This window comes from Mustela nivalis (genome assembly GCF_964662115.1).
Source record: "Mustela nivalis genome assembly, chromosome: 14".
Lineage (NCBI taxonomy): Eukaryota > Metazoa > Chordata > Mammalia > Carnivora > Mustelidae > Mustela > Mustela nivalis.
In genome coordinates, this window is record NC_139033.1 from 77,378,607 (window position 1) to 77,401,868 (window position 23,262).

Below are 23,262 nucleotides of genomic sequence, written 5' to 3' on the forward strand. Positions count from 1 at the left end.
TACCCGACAGCTGACCGCACTTGGGACCTGCGGGCAGGTCTTGATGAAGTAGGATGAGGGAGCCATGGGGAGGCATGGCGGTGGGGTCCGTAGGGACCTCTGCGAGGTGACCAGCGTCACAGGGGATATTGCAGAGGGCCGCCCAGGGAGGGACCCGCAGCAGAGTCCGGACACCCGGCTGGGCCACCCGCTTGCTCTGCCATGGGGGTGCTGTGCTTTTCTGCATGATGTGGGTAATGGCAGTGGGCTTGTTGGTGTGCTAGGGGCCCTGGTGGTGGTTCTAGCATATTCCGAAGGCTCTCCTCAGCTCTAACACTCCACAAACATCTTTGGTTCTGAAAGGAAAGCACAAAGGCAACATGGAGATGTTAGAACCATGCTTGGGAGAGATGCCACTGGCAGGAGTGATCCCGGCCCTGGGGGAGAGGGCGAGGCAGCTGAGGGGAATAGGGAGGGTGCTCTTGTAGGCTGCAGAGCTGATAGTCTCCGACCCCCACTACTGCTTCTGGTCTTCCCAGCGAACCCCTGAGGCAGATATGGCTGCCCCCTTAGGCAGAAGGGAGAGGTAGCGGAGATTCAGGGGTTTGTCTCTTTTGCCTGGTGTCACCCAGGCGGTGAGGTTCTGCACTGGAACTAGATCCCAGACTGCCTTCTCCAGACCCCACGTTCTTTCCATTCAGCAAAGTTAAATGTAAAGTCACTGTGATCCCTGGGGGAGGACGGAGTGGGGCAGGAAACAATTAAAACCTTACAATGTTCTTTTCGTGAATGATAGTCCAGTAATTATATTTGGAATTCACAAAACATTTCCTTTCCATGGGCTCGGGATCCAATGTCAGCCTGTAGCACCATCTTCCACCACAGAAGTCAGGGACGCTCTAGGCAGGGAGGGGCATGCAGGGAGGGGGTCAAGGGAGATTTCTCCTGTGGCCGCCCGCACCCCCGCCACCATCCGACTGGCTTCCGTGGAATCCTCTCTCCAACAAGAACTCTCTAAATGAGGGGCCCTGTTTGACTTTTGTTTGATGGTTTATTCATTATTTTAATCTTTTCTTTTTTTTTTTTTCTTAGTCCTTTGAGCTTATTTATGACTGGTAGAGATATCCCAGAGTACTTCTCCTGCCAGAGACCACTCGGTGTTATCTTCTGTTTATCTGTGTTATTGTGAGCTCCTGTAATGAAAGTCGCCTTTATTCTAATTGTGGGAAATCTGCTGAGGAAGCCCACTTGGCCAAGACTCCTTCCTCTGGATGCACCTCACCAGGGACGGTCCCCGTGTGTGAGGTGAAGCCAGACCGGGGGCCCTGGGCCCCAGACCCAGCCCTCCCTGGGCTCACAGCATGACTCTGGGCGCCAAACGGGAGTCAGGGCTCCTCCATTCTGCCTCGAGATTCCAGATGCGCTGAGGAGGAAGAGGGGAACAGGGCAATGAGGGAGAGCATGGCCTTTCTTGTCTGTCTCCATCCCAGTATCGCCCTGGGATGCCCCAGGCCTCCTCAGGAGGGGTAGGGAGCAGAGGAGCTGAAGCTGCACCCATTCCACGGGTCACACAAAGGCATCCAGAGGACAGTGGCCATAGGTGGCCCCTAGGTAAGGGCATGGTCTGTTGGGGGAGGGGCAGGCAGGACTCATGGTCTCCCTGTCCATCCTGAGATGCTTCCACATGGAAGCTGGTCCAGAGTTGGTGCTGAGCACTGCAGCTGAACAGCACTTCTCTTGATCAAAATCTCTGGTGCGAGAGAGCAGCAGGGTAAAGGAGCTCTTCATCTGAACATTTGGCTTCCTCTGAGTCTGGTCTAGCCAACTTTTAAATTATCTCTGGTAATGGGAGGTAAGAATGTCATGAATCAAAATGGCCCACAGATAATCCAGAAACTTTCTGTCAGCCAGCAGCTCCAGCCCAGTCCTTTCTGCGTCTGCTCGCCCTCCAGCAGAGACACTAACAGGCAGCGAAGGGCCAAGAAGCAGGAGCAGTGAGGCAGGGAACTGAGTAAGGAGGAGGCAGTCTGAGGGAGGAGGCAGGTGCCGTCCCGGAGCTGTCTGGGCTGGAGTCTGGCTGCTCTCCTGGCCACACCTGACCTTGGATTAATCCTTTGCACACACTCAGGTTCACTTTCCTTTTCCTCAACTGCAGACACACATGGAAGCTCTTTTTAGGACTGAAAAGAAAAAAGGACAAACCCTAATACCTTTCTTTTCTTACGTCCGTTCCCTCACTCTGATCTTCCGGTGGCTGCCCGGGCAGGAGGCTCGATACGTAAAATCAGTATTTCCTAAGACTTGCAGCTCTGCAAGATTCTCTCCTACTCCCTCCTCAGGCCCGTAGGAGGCATTTCTCCTGCTGTCAGTCGACTCCCTGAACAGAGCCTGTCTGTTGGGAGAGCAAAGGCACACACTTGTGGTTCCTGGAGGAAAAATGTCTTGACCATGAGTTATTACCATTGGCATAAGGACTAAGGATGATAGTTGTAAGACTGACCTTAGAATTTTTATAAACACAAAAGTGGGAGACATGCTTTTTAAAAAAAAAAAAAAAAAAAAAAAAAAAAAAAAAACACTGTCTGGATAAACTGGCGAGAATGCAGACTTTGGAGATGGTAGCCAATCCTGGAGTCCACTTCTCCTGTGGCCATCAGCTGCGAGGTGCTGAGGTGGCATTGTCTGACCTTTGGGAGCCTGGATTTTTTTTCCCATAAAGTGGTAAGAATAGAAGAGTCAACTGGATTAGTGTGCTGAATGCTATCTGCCATCTGGATAAAACCCTTCACCGAAGTTCCTGTCTTGCCCACTCCTGGAGTAGGTAGCTCTTCTGGGCAGGTGTCTCCTGGAGGGATGACAATAACAATGACATTGACCAGGGGTCTCCAGGTGTTTGATGATGCTTCACCATGAAGCATCTCCTCCCATTTTCTCCTCCCCTCCCTACTAAGGCAACTGTGAAGACATTGACCCAGATACTTAAGAGGGAGACTCTCTAAACCCTAGGCCCGAGGCCATGATTTAAGAAATTTTAAGGATAGAAAGAACCTTGGGCATACTGTTAAATACAAAACAAAAGAAGAAGAAGATCATCTAGAATAGCATGAACAGTATGATACCATCGTGTGAAACTAATCATGGAAGAAGAACAAGGTAAATTTACAAAGGAGGCAGTATTTTTGGAAGCGCACATGAGAAACATGACAGTTGCCTCTGAGAAAGGGAACAGTTGGGGGACAGTTGGACTGCAACTCATCACTGTATGCCTTTTTTGTACCTTTTGCGTTTTGTGCCATGATCTTGTATTGTCCAAACAGAGTCACCATGCAAGAAGGAAATAGATTTTGGAAGCTAGGGCTCTGAGGCTCAGAGGGGAGCTGTGGCCACTGCCAGAGCTTGTGGCAGGGCTAGGAGGAGGACCCAGGCAGCCGTCCAGGGCCAGTGTGTGCTGCCGTCTGCTTCCATAGCCAGCCTGCATGGCCACGGGCGTCCTTCGAAGGCCAGTGAGGTCTGCATGGCTCTGGGAGCTGAAAGGGCCCCTTCTTCTCTTGTTGTCCCTGGCATTGAACATCTTGGCCCACAGCATGCCGCAGAGTCCTCAGGAAGTTTTTAGATCCCTCCACAGGACAGCTCTGAGAAGGAAGAAGCGGACTTCGCCATTGGTGCCTTTCCGGACTCAGCGCAGGCAGAGCCCCAGGTGCTCCCCACCCACTGGCCAGTGGCAGGTCGCCTCACCCGCTGGGAACTGGGAACGGGAAGGAGGAGGGCTGGGAATGCATCCGGAGAGACCACACTCCCCCCCTGCCACCCGCCTCTTTGAACTTTTTGCCTCCTCTAATTGCTGGTCCATAGAGACCTGGCTGAAAATTAGTTTAAATGCTAAATTGAGTTTGAAACCACTCGTCTCAGCCCCTTTGGAAACGGGACACCATGTAAAAATAGAAACTTTAAATCAACTTGTTTTTCTAAGCTTTATACAGCTCTGCTGTGAGGTTCAGAGTCCTTTGGCAAATGCATCCTGTTTGAAGAGAATCAGGTGTGCTAGGAGGATTCTTCCAGGATGAAATTGGCCGCTCTTCACTAGGAAAATCAAGACCACATAAAATAACCCTCCAAGAAGATGGTTTCCCTCAACTGAGTTTCCCATCAGGGCAGCCGTCGCCCTCTGCTTTTCGTGCAGTCGAAGGGTGAGCAAGCCGAATTCTTTCAGTGGTAGAATCAAATAGTAATTAAAAGCAAATGATCACCGGGGTTGTTGAGGATGCCAAGAGCCTCGGGATCAGACTTGTAAGCAAATGGAATTGGTCTCTCTCCAAAACCCTGCACTGATTTAGCCACAGCATCATAAATCAGAGAGGTTGTCTGAAACCAGACAACCTTCCCCAAGCCATGCATCTCCAATATTCTGCCTCAGCGTGTTCCACAGCCCCTCTGGGGAAGACAGGCACCGAAGTATTTTCAATAGTCGCTGAGCACTAAAAATGAAGAAGGTGATACTCCCGTGCTTTCGCTCTTGAATTCTGTAGAAACCTCTAGACTGCGAACAAGCGTTCGTTTTTGAGGGAGCTGGCCTTTCCGAGCCTTTTCAGAGTCTGTGAGAAATACAGATGGACTGTGAGACTTTCTGTATCAGGGACATCTGAGGCACCATGGGTCAGGTGGCCACGGGCAGTGCACTTTTCTGCCCATGCCCAGGAGCCGGCTCTGCCACAGGACAGGGTTGGGGAGGGGCTCCCCAGGTGAGTGTTTGGTGGGCTTCTGGGGTGGGGGCCTGGGTGAGTGAGCATCACAGGACTAATGGCAGGAGGAACCGGGGAAGGTGGTTGTGGAAGAATTTGCCTGCCTTCTCTTTCTGCTCTGGAGGGAGAGGAAAGGGGTTCGTGGAGATGACAGGGGCCAGAAGAGGTGGTAGAGGACCAGTGAATTCAAGGAGTCATGACCTAATCCAAAGCCCGTCTCACATCAAAGAGGAATCCTAAAGAAAAGTGTGGCCCTGCTCCCCAGGGCTGGGTGTTTACTACAGAGCAGCCAATATTGCACATGGTTGGAGAAGTCAGAGTTGACGATGGGGGTTGGGATCATGGGGTCTTGACTTGGAAAGACTTGCCTGTGTGGACCTTTGATTTGGGCCAAAGTATGAAGTCACGTGCCTTCGATCTCTGTTCCCCACAGCTGCTGGCATCTACTTTCTTTGCAGAAACAGTTCGTTACATTTCTTGACTCCAGAGCATTTCAGCAGATAAACAGACATGCGAGGTTGCTTTATTTAAGGAGTTGGCCGACCAGGAAATACTTGTTGTCAGGGACAGGATAAGTGGTAAACAGTTCATCCCTTAAAAGGCAAGAGAGCCCAGAGGACGGAGTGAGAGCCCCGGGCGTGCCGGAAGTCAGCCGTTCAGTCTGGAGTGGGCCTGTAGCGTGCAGGGGGGCCGGCTGGGCACTGGGGAGAGCGTGCAGGAGAGGAAGAGGGCCTGACCTGGGCGGGGCAATCTGGATTTACAGTAGATTTAATGTCATTATTACAGGGAACCTACTTTAACTATTGAAATGAATTTAAATTGACAGTAGAAGACACAATCAAGTAAAAACATCAATCAGAAATTTTTTTCCGAAACCGTTCTTGAGGAACTTTGTTTTAAAGAATTGGCTTCTCATGGCCCTTTCTGGCTGTTGAGTCTGTACACGATGTATGTATATAGGCAAAGGTGGAAGCAAACTTCTCTTTGGATGATTTCCTAATGTTCTGTAAACCGGAATGGCCTTTGTGAGCTAACTTCTTAGCTTCTGAACTTCTTAGAAAACCTCTTTTTAGAAAATGATGTGTTGCTTCCAGTGAGCCCCCTCCCCTGCCCCCAAGTGCCCCTTAACTCCAGGACAGCGTTGGGTTAACTTTTGTCTCACTGAGCGGTCAGGAGACAAATGTGAAGCCTGAGACATTGGCAGCTCACACTTCTTATGTCCTTCTGTTCTCCGTTCATTCCCCCCTCCCTTCGTGGCTACTAACAGCCCCGTCCAGCTCCTAAAACCGCTGTTGGAGAGACCCAACATGCTTGACCATGGCTATTCCACATCCTCCTGAAAGTGGAATCATCGCGACCCATTGAGGTGGTCAAAATGAGCCCAGGTTCATGAATTCCTGCGACCCAAGATCTGAAATGCACCCCAGGAGGCCCCTTCTACAAGGCTGTCAGCTTTCATCATTTGCGATGACTGCTGCCTACACTGTTCATACTGTTAAAGAGTCAGTGACAACATTCTAGCGATCAGTCTGCCACGCTCCCCCAAACGTCATGAGAGAGTACTCTGGTCTTGACCTCCAAGAGCTTGGAGAGATTCTTCTCCAGTGAAATAGAGAGGCTCCAGGAAGGCTATGTGTGTAGAAATAACTACAGTAGAAATGCAATCAAATGCAGAGAGAATTGCTGTTGTAAAAAAAAAAAAAAAAAAAGCTTCAGTCATTGGCAGGTCTCTTCCTGAGAAACATGAATGTGTTTTTGATCCCATGGAAGGAAACTCTGTGAAAGGAAGTTTCCATCATCTGTTCCCATTTCTCCTCCTCCTTGGGCAAAACTTTTAGCCCAAGAAATGTTTTATTCATCCTGCTTCTCTAGTTGATCAGTTCACGGCAAGATGATATCAAGTAATTTCTTCCGGTCTGGGAAGAGGCTGGAAACAAGTGGATACTGTCAGCAAATGTTGTTGGTGAACCATCTCTCCAGAAATAAATGTTGGCAGGGAACAGGAGGGAGCCTGGAGAATCTCTATCAGTCATCGGCCAGAGAAGACCTTTTCTAGGGACCAGTGTCCTTGATAGACATCTGTTCTCAGCCTGAGGGGCGGCCTGGGGCCTGGGGATAGCACTCAGCAAGCCCAAGACCAGAGTATGTTCCAGACTCTACTTTTGGCTTGTAAACTTATCTGGGCCATGTTATTCTATCTCTCTGTGCCTTGGTGGCCTCATCTGTAAAAGTGTACTCATGGTCTCTTCAAGAGGTCGTAAAGCTAAGGGGGTGGTGTACCCGAACTTGCTCAGTCTCATTGTGCTGGACAGGAATTGGAATGCAGAGTGGGCAAAACCCCACTCTTTGCTAGAACATTGCACACTTATGAAGTTGAAGGTTGATTGTCATTTTTTGAGTAAGTTTGATTATCTTCTTTTAGGAAATTAATTCCATGGGGACTTGTTTTTCTCCCCTCCTCCTTCAAAATTAAAGCTTTTTATAGTTGTTGTGAAGAGTAGCAACAAAGAAACACATTCTGGTCCTGCTGCTTTAACCTTCGGATCTTCTGTGTCCAGAAACCCTAACTTTAAAGTAGCTCATTCTAAGATCCCAGAGAAGGGAGGGAGGTAGAAGCCCAGTGGGAGAGCCTACAAAAGTATAGCTTCTCAGAGGAGAATCAGTATGAGAGCACAGACCTTAAAAGAGGAATTTCATAAAGCAAATAATATTTCAAAGTACACATCACTCTTCATGTCAGGAAACTCTTCCCATTTATTCTTTTTGAAAAGCTACTGTTTATTTATTTATTTCAGATTTTTTATTTGAGAGGGGCACCTGGGCGGCTCAGTGGGTTAAAGCCTCTGCCTTCGACTCAGGTCATGATCCCAGGGTCCTGGGAATGAACCCCACATTGGGCTCTCTGCTCAGCAGGGAGCCTGCTTCCCCCTCTCTCCGCCTGCCTCTCTGCCTACTTGTGATCTGTCAAATAAATAAACAAAACCTTAAAAAAAAAAAATTGTATTTGAGAGAACACAAGCACAGGAAGCGGCAGGCAGAGGGAGAAGCAGACTCCCTGTTGAGTGGGGAGCCCAATGTGGGCTCATGACCCGAGCCAAAGACAAAAGCTTAACCAACTGAGCCACCCAGGTGCCCCAGAAAGCTGCTATTTTAAGAAAAGCATCTGCAAGAAGAGAAAATTTAGAGCCAGAATATAGGCCTTAATTTCTGCTTCCACGTAATTGTTCCTATAGGTCTTTCAAGTTTTATTCAAGCCAAGGATGGTGGAAATGAAGAGCATAAATTAGATTTTTTTTAAAAAAATCTGTCCATACAACAGAAAGGTTTCCCCCTTATCTAACCATGGCTAAAACTGTCTGCTTGGTGACAGTATGCACAGAGAGGCCAAAAATCCCACCCATGTTTATGACCTCTTGGTTTCTTAATGGCTACTCAAGAGTTGTTACGACAGGTTACTAGTCATTTCAACAGTAACAAGAAAAACAACCCTATTACAAAATGGGCAAAGGACTTGAATGAACACGTCTCTAAAGAAGATCTACAGGTAGGCCGTTAAGCACATGAAAAGATGCTCAAGATCACTAATCATTAGGGAAATGCAAATAAAAACTGCAGTGTGATCACACCATACCCATTTGATTGGCTATTATCAGAAAGAGGAAAAAAATAGTTTGTGTGCAAGTATGTGGAGAAATGGGAACCCTTGTGCACTGGGGGTGGGAATGTAAAATGGTGCAGCTGCTTTGGAAAAACAATGTGGTGGTTCTTCCAGAAGTTACACGTGGGATTATGGTATGGTCCAGAAACTTCACTTCTGAATGGATGCCCAACAGAACCCAAAGTGGGGTCTTTAAATAGATTGTGTACCTGTGCTCATCGCATCGTTACTCACAGTAGACAAAAAATGGAATGGTCATCAGTGGATGAATGGATAAATAAAATGTGGTACATACATACATCGAACTCTTCTTATTCAGCCTTAAAACGAAAGGAGATTCTAACATGTGCTACAATATGGGCATACCTTGAGGACATTATGCTAAGTGAACTAAGCCAGTCACAAAAAGGACAGATCCTGTGTGCTTTCATGTTTGTGAGGTACCTAGGGTAGACAGATCTATACAGACAGAAAGTAGAATGGTGGTTGCCAAGGACTGGTATCGAAAGAATGGGGGATTGGTATCTACTGGGTACAGAGTTTCAATTTGGGAAGGTGAGAAAGTTCTAGAAATGGACTGTGGCAATGGTTGCATAATATGTGATTATGCTTAGCGCCACTTAACTATGCCCTTAAAATGGTTAAAATGTTAAGTTTTACGTCATGTATATTTTACCATAATAAAAAAAAGTAGGAATTTAGCAAGACCAGTAGCTAAGGGCCAGATTCGTCCCACTCCATACCGCTCCATCCCTAAATTCTCACAGACCCAGCTGATGGATGGCAAGCTTCCCTTGCCTGTGGCTTTTCAATGCTGACAAGCAGAAATGCTTCAGCCGGGTCCCCATCTCCGAGGTCAGACCTCTGTGCCATTGTTCTTAAGAGCACCACGTGAATGCCACATGCTACCATGGCACCTTTCCGAGAGAGCCTGGGCCCGAGGGCTGTGCCCACCTCCTGTCACCGAGCCTGTTCTGGTTCTGAGGGAAGAGCGCTTGATCCCTGGTGTTACGCTGGGGGCAGAAGCGCTTGTGAGAAGACCCCTATTCCCCCACCCCCTCTACCCTATCCAAAAGCTTTCTGGGAGGTTCCCAAACTGATACTGGTATTTGAGGAGCCAAATTCTGTCAGGAAATGAGACTCCTATCTCAGAATGGCCAGAAATGAAGTGGTCACAAGTGATGTTTTTAAATCCCCAAACTACTGGGGCGCCCGGGTGTGGCGGTCATTAGTGTCTGCCTTCTCTCAGGTCACAATCCCGGGGTCCTGGGATCGAGCCCTGCATTAGGCTCCCTGCCCAGCAGGAAGCCTACTTCTCCCTCTTCCACTCCCCCTGCTTGTGTTCCCTTTCTTGTTATCTCTGTCTCTTTCAAATAAATAAATTGTTTGAAAGAACTAGTCAATCAGGCAATCCCCAAACTACAGATAGCAAACCCATTTGTGGGGAATGACACGAAAGAGCATTGTTAGTGAGCACTGAGATCTCCGCAGAGATCTGTGGAGGCATGACGGCCAAGAGTCCTCTCCCACTGTCCCACTCTCCCGCTCTCTGAGATCTCCAGCCTCCTAACCAGACAACTGCAGCATCACCCTGAGTCACGGCTGGACAAGAAAAGGCCTTTGAAATCTGGATTTTTGACTCTGGGAAGCATGGGCATGCCCTCCTGTGCATTCCTATCAGTGTCTGTTGTTAGGCCCGAGACCACACCTGTGAGCTCCCATGGCTGGGGGAGCCCAAGGCCAGTGTCCACGAGCTGTTTCCCCTGACAGTTGGCTGCAATGGTGACCCTCCCGCCACTGCACAGATCAGATTGGCCTCGTGCTTCTGTTAGCCCTGTCAGCTTTAGCACAGCCGGTGTGGGAGGGAGGGTACCAGAGACATGGCCCCCCACGTCCAGGGGCAGGCAGCCCACAGCCCACAGCCCACAGCTGTCCTGTGGCTCCAATCAAACAGGCCATGGAAGGTTGGGCCCAGAACCCAGCTGTCCTACCCTCTGGACTCTGGCATTCGGAGAGGAGCCCCGAGCCCGCTGGACAAACAGCATTTACGTGGCTGGCAGTCTCCGGCCACCTCTGCTGCTGGGGACGGTTTCTCAGCCACAGCTGTGGACAGACAGCCATCGTCGGGAGACTGGGGGACTGTTCTGAAGCAGACGCTCAGGGAGGCAGCCCCTGGAAGGCAGAGCTGCAGTTATCTTGATCTAGTGAAACGGCCTAAAGCTATAGAGCAGGGAGCAAGTGAAGAGACCATAAACCACCAGGCCTCGAGGCCAGTGTCGACGTGTGCAGGCTGCCTTCACGGAGTCCTCCGCTCCTGCCCACTTGCCGGCCGCCTTCACGGAGTCCTCCACTCCTGCCCACTTGCCGGCCGCCTTCACGGAGTCCTCCGCTCCTGCCCACTTGCCGGCCGCCTCCTTAAGGGCCTCCTTTGAAAGGACCCCTGCTTTACTACACAGCTCCCTTTGTCATCCCGGCAAAAAAAAAAAAAAAGCCTGGCCTTTTTTTTTTTTTTTTTTTTCTTAGTTTCATGTGTCTCCTAATTGTTTAAAAGTGGAAAAAAATATCTGATTGTAAAAGACGCATAACATTTCCATCTTAGCTATTAGACGGGTCCAGTCCCACGGCATTAAGAACATTCACACCGTTGTGCGACGGTCTCCCCCATCCGCCCGCAGACCTTTGTCATCTTCCTGACCTAAAGCTGTGTTCCCATTAAACATGAGCTCCCCATCTCCCCTCCCCCAGCCCCTGGCCACCATGATTCTACTCTCTCTCTCTCTCTCTCTCTCTGAATTTGATCACTCTGGGCGGCTCATAGAAGAGGGACTGGAATCGTACGGTATTTGTCCTTTGGTATCTGGCTTATTTCACTTCGCATCCTGTCATCGAGGTTCATCTGTGTTACGGCCTGCGTCAGAATTTCTTCCCTTCTTCCAGATTGAATAATCTTTCATTGTAGGTGTGGACCACATCTATGTCTCCATTCACCCGTTGACATATACTGGGTGGTTTTGAAGCATTTGGCCTTGTGATTGCACTGCTAGGAACATGGATGCATGGCCGTCTCTTCAAGACTCCCGTATCCTTTGGACATAAACCAGAGGAGGAACTGCTGCATCGTATTGGAATTCTTTCCCTCAGCCCCTGTCCCATTTTAGCTTCCCAACAGCGGTGCACGTGGGTTCCAGCTCCCCCCCATCCTCCTTGTCCACACTGTTCTTTTCAGATTTTGTCCCTAGTAGCCATCCCAGTGGTAACCCTATAGCCTTGGTGTAGTCAAGCATCTGGGACATGTGGTAGGATTCTAAAGAGAGTACAATTCACAGCTGACATATTTAGGTAAGTTTGGCTGATGTCAGCCAAACACACGTGCACTTGTGAGCCTACACTTAGACACACACACACACATACACACCCCACCGCCCTCCCTTCCGTGCGTGAGGGCCTACCTCCAGGTGCCTCCTGGGTTCCCAGGTAACAAATGACGGGATCCCCCCTCCCCCAGTCCCACCGTGGGCCTCATTTGAAGTCAGCACGTGTGCACTGCCCAGTCACGATGACCAAGATCTCTGCGCATGTGTGTTTCTCGTCCCCAGAACCACGACCACGCCTGTATCGCCTGCCGCATCATCCACAGGTCGGATGAACACCGCCCGCCCCTCCTGCCTCCCAAGGCCGACCTGACCGTCGGCCTGCACGGCGAGTGGGTGAGCCAGCGCTGCGAGGTGCGGCCTGAGGTCCTGTTCCTCACGCGCCATTTCATCTTTCACGACAACAACAACACCTGGGAAGGGCATTACTACCACTACTCCGACCCCGTCTGCAAGCACCCCACCTTCACCATCTACGCCAAGGGCCGCTACAGCCGGGGGGTGCACTCCTCCAGGGTCATGGGAGGAACGGAGTTCGTGTTCAAAGGTAGGGCTCCTGCCGTGACTCGCGAAGTCACAGCCCAGCCGGTGAGGAACTGAGCGGTTTGGGGACCTTTGCATTCAGGGAGAGCCTGAGAGAAAGGGCCTTTTTTTTTGTTGTTTTCTGGGACAGATGTGGGGGGAGAAATCAGGGCATCCTTTCTGCTTCAAGGTCATCATTCACATCAGGTTCCCCTCTGTTCATAATGGGGCCGGCAGGGGCGGCTCAGCCCGTGGGCCACAGTGCAGAAGGGCCCACACGGCTCTGCACGGTGTCAGAGGTGGCCAGGGAGAACGTGACTAGGAATGAAGCCTCACGTCTGCACATTGCTTTTTTTTAAAGAGAGAACACAAGTTGCAGGGGTGGGGAGAGGGAGAAGCAGGCGTCCTGCTGAGCAGGGAGCTCAACTCGGGGCTTGATCCCCCATGTCAGGTCCTGGGGATCAGGACCTGAGCCAAAGGTAGATGCTTAACTGACTGAGCCTCCCAGGCGCCCCTACCCATTTCCTTTCTTGTATACCACGCAGGCTGATTTTGAGCTGCCTCTGTGATAGCATCATACTTAGCTGCGTCTGTCATGCACCTGAAAGTTGTCCTGTGCCTGGAGGTGGGAGGTTTGGGGTTTGTAATGATTACTTAAGCGAGGAACATAAGGGGTGAAATTCACCAGGCTGTTATCAGCAAGGGAGGTCTTGCAGCCTCTCTTTCTAGAATTTCTTTCTGCTCTTACACATCTTTTCAAGCTGGTGTCAGTCGTATCACAAGTAACAGAGACGTAGCCCATGTACTGCGTGTGACCCCTCCTAGGGTAGCATTCCATGGTTCAGTCTATTTAATAGGAAGTATTTCTGCCAACCTGATAAGACTTAGGCCTTCTTAATCCCCCACCTAGGAAGGAAGGTTTTCTCCAGGAAGGGTGGACCTTTGCTAAATGCAGCCAAGAAAACAGCCACCTTGGCCAGGTTCCACCCCGAAGCTGCTGTGGTGCACATAAGATACAGTCCCCTGGGTTTTTTCAGAAACAGCCCTCTCTAAGTGCTGGGATTTCTGTTTCATACATTCACGCATATTTTTCTTGCTTGCAGCCTCATTCATTTTAGATGCCTGATCTGTGGGCCAGTATGAATTTGCAAGGCTCCCAGCTAGGATAGGCATTCAACACCAAAAGTATTTAAAAACTTCAAAGCCCTTTTCACGAAAACAGAATTCCAGTTTGCGTTGAATATTGTGTCCGTCCCAAAGACGCAGTGACACCAAAGGCAAGTCCTGGGAGACGCTCTGCGTGACAGTTTGAGTTCACGTGAAGAGCGGCAGTCACATTCACATGTGGAACTTTCCCTACTGGGGTGGGAGCTGCTCTTCAAGACTGCGACCAGTGGGTGGCCATGAGGGACTGGGTTTAGAGCTAGAGTGCTTTCTGTTACCACATGCCACACCCGGCTTGGTGTCACCGACCTGTCCTCTCTCCTTCACAGTGAACCACATGAAGGTCACCCCCATGGACGCGGCCACTGCCTCGCTTCTCAACGTTTTCAACGGGAATGAGTGCGGGGCCGAGGGCTCCTGGCAGGTGGGCGTCCAGCAGGACGTGACACACACCAACGGCTGCGTGGCACTGGGGATCAAACTACCTCACACCGAATATGAGATCTTCAAAATGGAGCAGGACGCCCGTGGCCACTATCTGCTGTTCAATGGCCAGAGGCCCAGCGATGGGTCCAGTCCGGACAGGCCCGAGAAGAGAGCCACCTCCTACCAGATGCCCTTAGTCCAATGTGCGTCCTCTGCGCCCAGAGCCGACGACTTCTCCGAGGACCCCCAGGGTCACCAGTACGGGAGCTGGGCGCCCGAGAGGAGCGCTTGTCCCCTGCTTCTCGCTGGGCTCGCTGGTCTTTTGACTCTCCCGCACTGGAACGTCCTCAGATAGATGTTTCTTAAAAAGCGATATTTTTCCAAGCCAGGATTCCTTACAATGGACAAATTTCTTTACAAAAAAAAAAAAGAAGAAGAAGAAGAAAAGAAAAGAAAGGGCACTCCTTCTCATGATGCACTTGAGTGCCCCAGAACTGTGGCTCCTTTTCTGCTGCCAGACCCCCCCCCCTCCCAGCCTGAGTCCCGAGCAACCCTTTTTGAAGTTTCTGCTTTGAACTCTGGCCAGTGGGATCCCAGGCCGCCGGGACACCTTCTCAAGAGTAATTGCACTTTAAGACCGCAGAGAGCGTGGAGCTCATGTGTTTGGAAGATGGAGCAGGGTGACAGCAAAGTCCTCTTCTTCTCTTCCTCATGATTATTAATCTATTTCTGAGTTACACGTAGACGGATATCAAGCTCCAGCTTTTCCTGCCACTGTCCTCCCCCGAAACTGTTACGACCTGGAATCCAGTGCAGATTTGGGTTAGGAACACCAGCAAAACACCTTCAATTAATAAAGAAGAGACTCAAGTGTAGATATGTATATAGGGAAAGACACATGGTTTCGCTTTACCATCCTGACAGCCTTAATGAAAAAAAAAAAAAAAAAAAAAAAAAAGAGGGAACCCTAGCTTTCCAATGTGGAGGGGAAAAGTATCTGTAATTAAAGGTTCAACGTAATTTAAACTATCCATTGTTTGAACTTGTGGGGAAAGGAGACTCGGCGAGATGCTGGTTTCTGGGTGGTTGTGGAATGCACGCTGCTTGATGACTGCCCAGCTGACAAGGGTGGTCGAGAAAATACCAGAAGCAGTACACACAGGACCAGCAATGTACGGGATGGTGACAGTGCATTAAATGCCAACAGGATGATTAAAAAAAAAAAAGTGCCTGTTCATTCCAGTTTCCTCTTCGTGGGGCCCTCGTCCTGGCTTATGCTGTATCTGGTCAGGGTGGGCAGATGGAGCCTCGTGTGGCCATCCTGGCTGCCTTCAAAGATGACTATGCAGAGACCACACTTTAATGTTCAAAGACAGTGTAGCGGGGATATCCTCCTCACCCGGGCTGTACGAGACCCTCAGTGTGCCTGAAACCCAGGCTTCCAGTAAAGCCCCTTTATCGCCGGATGCGACATCTTGACTCTTTTTCTGTCCTGCTGTTGCCTTTGGTCTGTGGCTGCACAGGGTCTCAGGGTCACCTTCCAGAGAGTCTGTGAGCTTCTTCCTTGCAGACGTTGGGAGGGGCCACGTCTACTTTGGACTGTTCCAGATGGTGCTCTCTGAACACCAAGTGCTATTGCCGATAGAGACCGACGGAGGGGAGTAGCAAGTCTGCAGAAGCCTGGACAGAATCGGAAGTGAGCATGGAAACCACAGTCGAGAGTTGTACTTGTATTTAAAAAATAACTATATGAAATGCTGTAGCATTCCGTGTGGTGATGAGTTATCAGGATAGCATAGAGTCCCAAAGTGCTTTATCTTTAGAATATATTTTAAGTTGTGGGGCATACTGAGGGGGTTTATTCAAATGAAAATACTAACTTAATGTCTGCCAAGTTTAATAAACAAAGATGTCAAAAAATACTCCCATAGAATACGTTTTACCTGTGGATCTATTTAATTAATGCTAACGCTAATGCTGTCTTTAAAGGATATAATAAAATTACGTGAAAAACTATGTTCACTGCTAAAGAATACCTCAGTGATTTGTCACAGAAGTGATAGACTTATAGCCATTTAATTCACAGGCACTCACCCAGACTTAGCTACTCAAACTTTTAAACAATACACACACATACACACATATGCATACATACGCATGTATATCCAAATATATAGGTATTTACATGTATATGATGTATGCATATGTATATATGTCTTAGAGACAACATGACTTCATGAGATCGTATTACTTTCTGATACACCAGGAATCATTACAGAGAACGGCTGATGTATTTTACTCACAGATTATCAACACAATTCAATGTACGCCTGTCACTTGCTGTATCACCCACAAGTATCACATCTTGGTTATGTCATATTGACACAAATAAGGGTCAGTACGTTGGTGGCAGGTAGCTCCACTCTAAATCCTGGGCTTGGTAGAAGAAGGAAGTACCTAAAGGATGGCTGTCCTTGACCGCCCTGGCCAGGAACTAGACTTCATTTCTTCCTGGGTAGCAGGCTGATGATGGTCAGGGTCAGAAAGTCATTCCTCAGGTAACCGTTGTCAACTCCAGGTGGACCTGGACTCAGGAGCTTCCTAGAGCCTCCAGTCACCCTGTACGGAACAAAGGTAATTGGTGCAGACGTGACAAATCTGGTCATCTGCATAGATGCCCAACGTCTGTGACTTCCAGGTGGAGTCCATCCTGCCATCCTGAGCAGTCCGCCGTAGCCTCCGATGCTTTGGCTGTCCACTAGGGTAACTCTTAGCAGCACCCGGCACCGAGGTTCCCTGCGCGAGAGGCTGGGGAGTCCGGGCGTCCTCGACATGGTTTCACACACACTTGTAAAAACGACTGGACTGTAAGTCCTGCAGTTCTGGGTTGAAGGGAAAGCTCTCAAAAGAATAGAAGAGATCCTCCAACCCACCCCCTCCTTAAATAGATCTTGAAAACAGAGATGATGTTCAAAGCGATCCACACACATTGCAGTATTTCGTTTAGAGCGGTAACCCCCCCACACACCTTCTGTCCCTATGACTTCCCAGGCACATGATAATGGAAGGAAGCACCCAACAGATAGCATCTAGGTGGGCATTTCTGGACACTGTTCTCAAAGGAAAATGCAGACCACTCCGAGGTGGTGTTAGGGGAGCAGGGATGGTGGGTGGAAACACACAGGAAGTGGACTCACCCTGACATAGAGAATTTATCTATCTGACACAGATTTTTTCTGGCCTTTTTGAGACTTTGAAAGCTTTCATGAATCCAAACATCTTTCATAAGGATACACCTGCAGCAAGAGGAAATAAAGGTAGCTTGGATAAATGTTTCTCTCTGATTTCTAGACTCTTGAGAATTGCATAAGCATTCTTTTCTTAGAAGTAAGAGAATCCTATGTCCTAAGACACCAATTGAATCCTTTAAGTCCCTTTGAGGACCCAAGAGCTTTCGGCTTGCAGGGTAAATGATCTGTGCATGTCCATGGGGCTCCTATCTTAGCACGACCCCATTTTCCCTGGGGTTTCAGTAGGTAGAAGTAACGCTATCACGAGGAAATACTGGGGAGGTGATGCCCTCCCACTTCTCCATTGAATGAGACCTGATGACACAGACACTTGACACAATCACAACTGCTCCAGGGGAGACCTAACACACTGGCCAAACCCAGACTTCACTCTGGACAGCAGGTTGCGGGATCTAACCAGTGGCCTCTCGTGGTGTCCATGAATTCATTTGGGTCTCTTGGTTTCTGACATCGCTGTACAACCGCCTCCTACCCCTATGCCCTCTGGAACACCACCCGAGCGATTCCATGCCCCCGTCACTTAATCCATCTCGTAGAGCCATTATGTTAGAATCTGGAAGCCAGAGGCTTTGTGAGTGCAGATAGCAACACTTTGCGAACCCAGGCCTCCAAGCTTCTTCAACCACCAGCTGCATCTTTGTCCTCCTGAGCTGGAGGGCCACTGGCAGCTTTGTCCACTACTCGAGGACTGTTCCAGCCTCTTTAATCCGCATGAAGTCTCTCCCTCTCAAGTGATGGGAAAGGCTGAGAGAGATCCTCGGCAGGTTCAGGGTTGTACTTCCTGAAGACTTTAAGCTTTTGAGGTCTGAGCTTTTTCTGCAGCAGATGAGGAAGCATATGTAGGACAATCGGGAGGACATGACCTTCAGAAAATCAGGTTATAATAAGCAAGGGAGGAACACTGTGTGTTAAACTCATCTGCAGAATGTCTTCCCATTCCCTAAATAACGCAGTCCATGTTCTCACACACTGGGCCCAGGGTAATATGTCTGCCCTGGAATCAGGTAGAAACACTGAGTTATCTCACTGAGACTGAGACCTCCCACAGATTGAAAAATCGAAGTACATGTTGCATGTTGCAGTTTTATCCTCCAACTTATTTGGTAAGTGGAGCTATAGTATATCAGAGTCCCAGCATCCCTTACGTGAAAGAGACGAGTGAATCAGCCTCATAGCACCTAAGTAGAGCATTAAAAGAAAAAAGTTCCTGAAAAGAGTGTGTCATCTCGAAGCAGAAGAGAGTATTGTGCGTTGTATTAGAAGCCAGTAGCTTGGCAGGGGAAACTCACATAGGCAAGAAGAGAGCTCCCTTCCACTGGGGCAGCCTTGCTATCCCTGAAAACAAAAGACACCTTAGTAACATATAAGACCGCTTTGCCTTCAAAGCCCTTTGCATCCATTAAGCTTTCGAAATGAATTGTCTTCCTGGTATCAGATGGAGAGCACAGCAGTATGAGTACTATGGCCCATTAGAAAGACAGCATTTGTTATAGGGTTTGTTGCCACTTACATAGGAAGAGAAGCAATCGGTATCCAGTTCCAGTGGACACTTGTGTCCATTTTCAACGCTTCTTCCACCCTTTGTCAATGTGAAGATCTGTTTTTTAATTATATGTATGTTTCGCCAATCTACAAGTCAATTCTCCTTTCCCACTAACTACATGTTCCAGATTAAATCTGACCCGTTGCTGAAGTGTTTGTTAAAGTAAGGCTAGTGATTAGAGCATTGGATTCCTTGGAAACCTCAACCGGCTCTAGAGAAGACCAAAAAGGCATCACTAATTTCTGGTTCTAGATGATAAAGGTGACACTCCCTGAGGTCAGAATTAGGGAATCAAAGAGTTGTTGTGGGAGCCGTTCTTTTCACGCTCCAGAATTTCAGCCTGACCTTCTCAAGCACAGCAGCCGTTTCTCGAATGCACAGTGTCTGAGGCGTTGTAACCTGTTCTTTACATCCATTATCTTGTTTCATCTTCACTACACCCTAGTACTTTACCGTTTTAAATTCTTGCGGGGAAATCCGGTTAGAGTTTGCAGAATGCTCGTCCTAACTCCCCACAAACTAGCCAGTTTTTCTTTAGGGACTTTATCACCCACCCTTCCAGAACCCGGGAGACATAGCAAAGTTGGTGAAGCATATGTCATTCCCTGATTTCAGGGGAGAGAGAGTAGAAACTAGGGTAGCATCAGCCTCTGCTTTTAACTTTGCAAGCTCCTTATATGATTATTACCTGCTGATCAGGCTTAGGGAAGCCCAGGGAGCCTCTCTCCTCTCAGAAGCCTTCGGGAACCATCAGGACGGAACAACGCGTGCCCTCTTTGCAACAAGTGGGCATTTTCAACCTCCAAACATCATCAGGCTTCAGTGACCCTCAGTTCCTCAGCCAGATCTTTCCTGGTCCAAGGTCTCCAGACCAGTGAGTGAAGGTGACTTAGGGATGGGCTTCTGCATCCACGAGCACACACTTGATATTTCAAGCTCAAGGGACAGGTATTTGAGCAGCTTGGGTCAAGCCAGAGAGAGATTTAATGCACTCACTGAAACTCCTGAGAAGAAACCTGGTGTGCAGTGTAAGGGACCCTCCAGGTGGAAGTACATGTACCAGTGTCTGTGCTCTCTGGGGCCAAAGTAGGTTCTAGCGAATTCTTGGAGCAGGCCAGCTTTCATCTTGGCCTTGGCTTAGCACACCATCCTGGTCAAGCCATGTCTGCCTGTGTTTATTAAATAAACATTGCCCAGGCAATCACTCCCTTGAGCTCCTCATACTTTCCTTTAGTCTTTGTACTCAAGTCAAACATTCAGCCATGGCTCCCGTCCATGGTGGGGCGGTGGTATCCTCCAGGCCATAAGCTGGTCATTTCAGACAGACAGGCTTGTCCACATCTTGAGGATGAAGGACTCAAAAGTCACGTTCAGCAAAAGAGGCCCCAAGGAATATCTAGGAGAAGCACGTATGGTAAGCAGGGCAGGATATTGTCCACTGGGCTCTCCAGGTCCAAATCCTCCACCCTTCCTGACCTGGGTCCCCACACAGATAGCAACCATGGGCTCCCCTTATCTCCGCCATCTGACTGAAATCAGCCAAGAGGGGCATAGGCGGGCAGTCCCAGCCAAAACAGGAGGAGAGGGGTGGGGGAGTTATCCTCTGGTTATCTACCTGCTGGGTCCCTGTAGGGTCAGCTTCGAGAGCCACAGTTCCTATCTGATGGTCCTCTCCAAAGAGCTGCCCTCTCTGCTCTCTTTGGAAGCCCTTCCGCCCATACCTTTCATGGCTCCTCTTGGAGTACCACACTCGCTCTTGTTGTTTGTCCTTAATTTTTGGTACATTCCTTCATAAATAATAGTCCTTTCCCCTTTCTGGTGACCAGCTCTGTTTTTCTCTCTCTGTGGCTCATCGGATCATTTTAGAGGGAACACAGAAATAATGAGTTTGCCTCGTTTTTTTTTTTTTTTTCGGAGGATGCCTTTTGTAAATGCAATCCTATAGCATTTGTCTTTCTGAGTGGCTGATTGCACTTAGCAGAATGTACTTCTAGCTCATTCACGCTATCACATTTGTAGGATTTCCTTCTTTTTGAACGCCAAGTAATATTTCATGGTGTGCGTATACTATCTTTTGCTTACCCATTTGTCTGTCGATGGACATTTAGGTTGTTTCTACTTCTTGGTTATTAGAAATAATGCCACAGTGAACATGGTGTGGGTGGCTTTTTGAGATAATGATTTCGTTTCCTTTGAATAAATACCCAGAAGTGGAATTTCTGGAGCAGATGGTAATTCTATTTTTAATTAACTGAGGAACCACCATTTTATTTCCCACAGGGGTCACACCATTTTACCTTCTCATCCACAGTATACAAGGGTTCCAATTTCTCCACCTCTTTTCCAACACTTGTTAGTGGTTTGTGGTGGTGGTAGTGGGCAGGGGGGTGGTTTCATAGTGACCATCTAAGCATGTAGAATGCGATATTTCATTGTGGTTTTGTTTGTATTTCCCTGACAATTTTAGTATGTTTATTGGCTATTTGTATATCTCTTTGGAGAAATGTTTATTTAAGTCCTTTTCCCATTTTTAAAATTCAGACTATGAAGTTTTTGGAGCAGTTTAAAGTTCACAGTAGAATTTTGGGGTAGGTACAGAGATTTCCCATATACCTCCTGCCCCGACACATGCACAGCCCTCCCTCCCATTCCCCATTACCCACATCTGGACACCAGAGCGGTACATTTGTTAGGACTGATGAACCTACATTGATATGTTGTTATCATCCAAAGTCCAGAGTTTACCTTACAGTTCACTCTTGGTGTTGTACATTCTATGGGTTTGGCCAAACATACATAATGATGTACACATCATTATGGTGTCACACAGAGAATTTTTATTGCCCTAAAAATCCTCTATGTTCTGCCTATTCATCCCTCCCCCATTCTATCCCCCCCCCAAAGCCCCTAGCAACTACTGATCATTTTACTGTCTCCATAGTTTTACATTTTCCAAAATACCATGTAGTTGGAATCATACAGTATGTAGTATTTTCAGATTGGTTTCTTTCACTTAGTGATAGGCATGTAAGCTTCCTTTGTGTTCTTCTCATGGCTTGATCAATCATTTGTGTCTAGCACTGAATAATATTTTTTGGATGTAGCACACTTTATCAATTCACACACTGAAAGACATTTTGTTCCTTCTAAGTTTGGGTAATTGTGAATAAAATTACTATGAACATCCATGTGCAGGTTTCTGTGTAGACATGAGTTTTCAACTCCTTTGGCTATACCAAAGAGTGCTCTTGCTGGAGCATACAGTAAGGGTATATACAATTTTATAAGAAACCAGTAAACTCTCTTGCAAGTGGCTGTACCAGTTTACATTCCCATCAGCAGTGAATGAGAGTTCCTGCTGCTCTACCTTCTTACCAGCATTTGGTGTGGTCCATTCTAATAGGTGTGTAATGGTATCTCATTTTAATCTGCATTCCCCTAATGATATATGGTATGGAGCATCTTTTCAAGTGCTTATTTTCCTTCCCCATCCATATATCTTCTTTGATGAGGTTTCTGTTAAGGGCGCTAAGTCCATTTTAAAAAACTGAGTTGTTTGTTTTCTTATTGTTCGATTTTAAAAGTTCTTTGTATATTTTGGCTAAAGTTCTTTATCAGATGTTTATTTTGTAAGTATTTTCTTCCAGTCTGCAGCTTGTCTTCTCATTCTCTTGATGTTGTATTTCACAAAGCCAAAGTTTTTAATTTTAATGAAGTCCAGCTTATCAATTATTTTTCTCATGGATCATGCCTTTGATGTCCTATCTAAAAAGTCTTTGCCTATGTTATACCTTCTACAAGTTTTATGTTTTTCATTTAGGTCCACAGTTCATTTTGAGTTAATTTTTGTAATGGGTGAAAGGTTTGTGTCTAAATTCATTTTTTAAAAAGATTTTATTTATTTATTTGACAGATATCACAAGTAGGCAGAGAGGCAGGCAGAGAGAGAGAGGAGGAAGCAGGCTCCCGGCTGAGCAGAAAGCCTGATGAGGGTCTCGATCCCAGGATCCTGGGATCATGACCTGAGCCAAAGGCAGAGGCTTTAACCCACTGAGCCACCCAGGTGCCCCTACATTCATTTTTTTGCACGTGGATGTCCACTTGTTCCAGTACCATTTCTAGATCCATTGCATTGCCTTTGTTCTTTGTCAAAGATTAGTTGAGTTATAATAATGTGAGTCTTGATATTCAGTAGTGTCAGCCCTCCAACTTTGTTCCTCTTCAAAACTGTGCTGGTTATTCTGGGTCTTGTCCCTCTCTATATAAATGGTAGAACTCGTTTGTCAATATCCACAATAGAACTTGCTGAGATTTTGATTGGGAATGCACTGAATCTAAGATCAGTTTGGGGAGAACTGACATTTTGAAAATACTGCATCTTCCTATCCATGAAAATGGGAGTGTTTCTTCATTTATTTAATTACCTTATGTCTTTCATCAAAGGTTTGTAGTTTTCCTCTCAGAGATCCTGTACAATATATTCTCTTTGGTTTATAGCTACATATTAGTTTTTTTAGGATGCTAATGTAAATGGTATTGTGTTTTTAAT

At 47.7% G+C, this 23,262-nt stretch overlaps 1 protein-coding gene and 1 long non-coding RNA gene across 2 annotated transcripts in view; one reads left to right on the plus strand and one right to left on the minus strand.

Moving 5' to 3' along the window:
- Positions 1–15,875, plus strand: part of APCDD1 (APC down-regulated 1) — a 32,760-nt gene extending 16,885 nt beyond the window's left edge. The window contains exons 4-5 of the mRNA XM_082697365.1: positions 11,973–12,294; positions 13,763–15,875. Of these exons, the coding sequence (XP_082553491.1) occupies positions 11,973–12,294; positions 13,763–14,214 (774 nt within the window). The 3' untranslated portion in view covers positions 14,215–15,875. The remainder of the gene's footprint in view (positions 1–11,972; positions 12,295–13,762) is intronic.
- Positions 10–21,476, minus strand: LOC309847336. The gene is made up of 3 exons (XR_014302408.1): positions 21,377–21,476; positions 18,460–18,505; positions 10–2,824 (listed from the first exon to the last, which is right to left on the minus strand). It is a non-coding gene; the product is annotated as an uncharacterized lncRNA (long non-coding RNA).
- Positions 21,477–23,262: the final 1,786 nt, after the last annotated feature.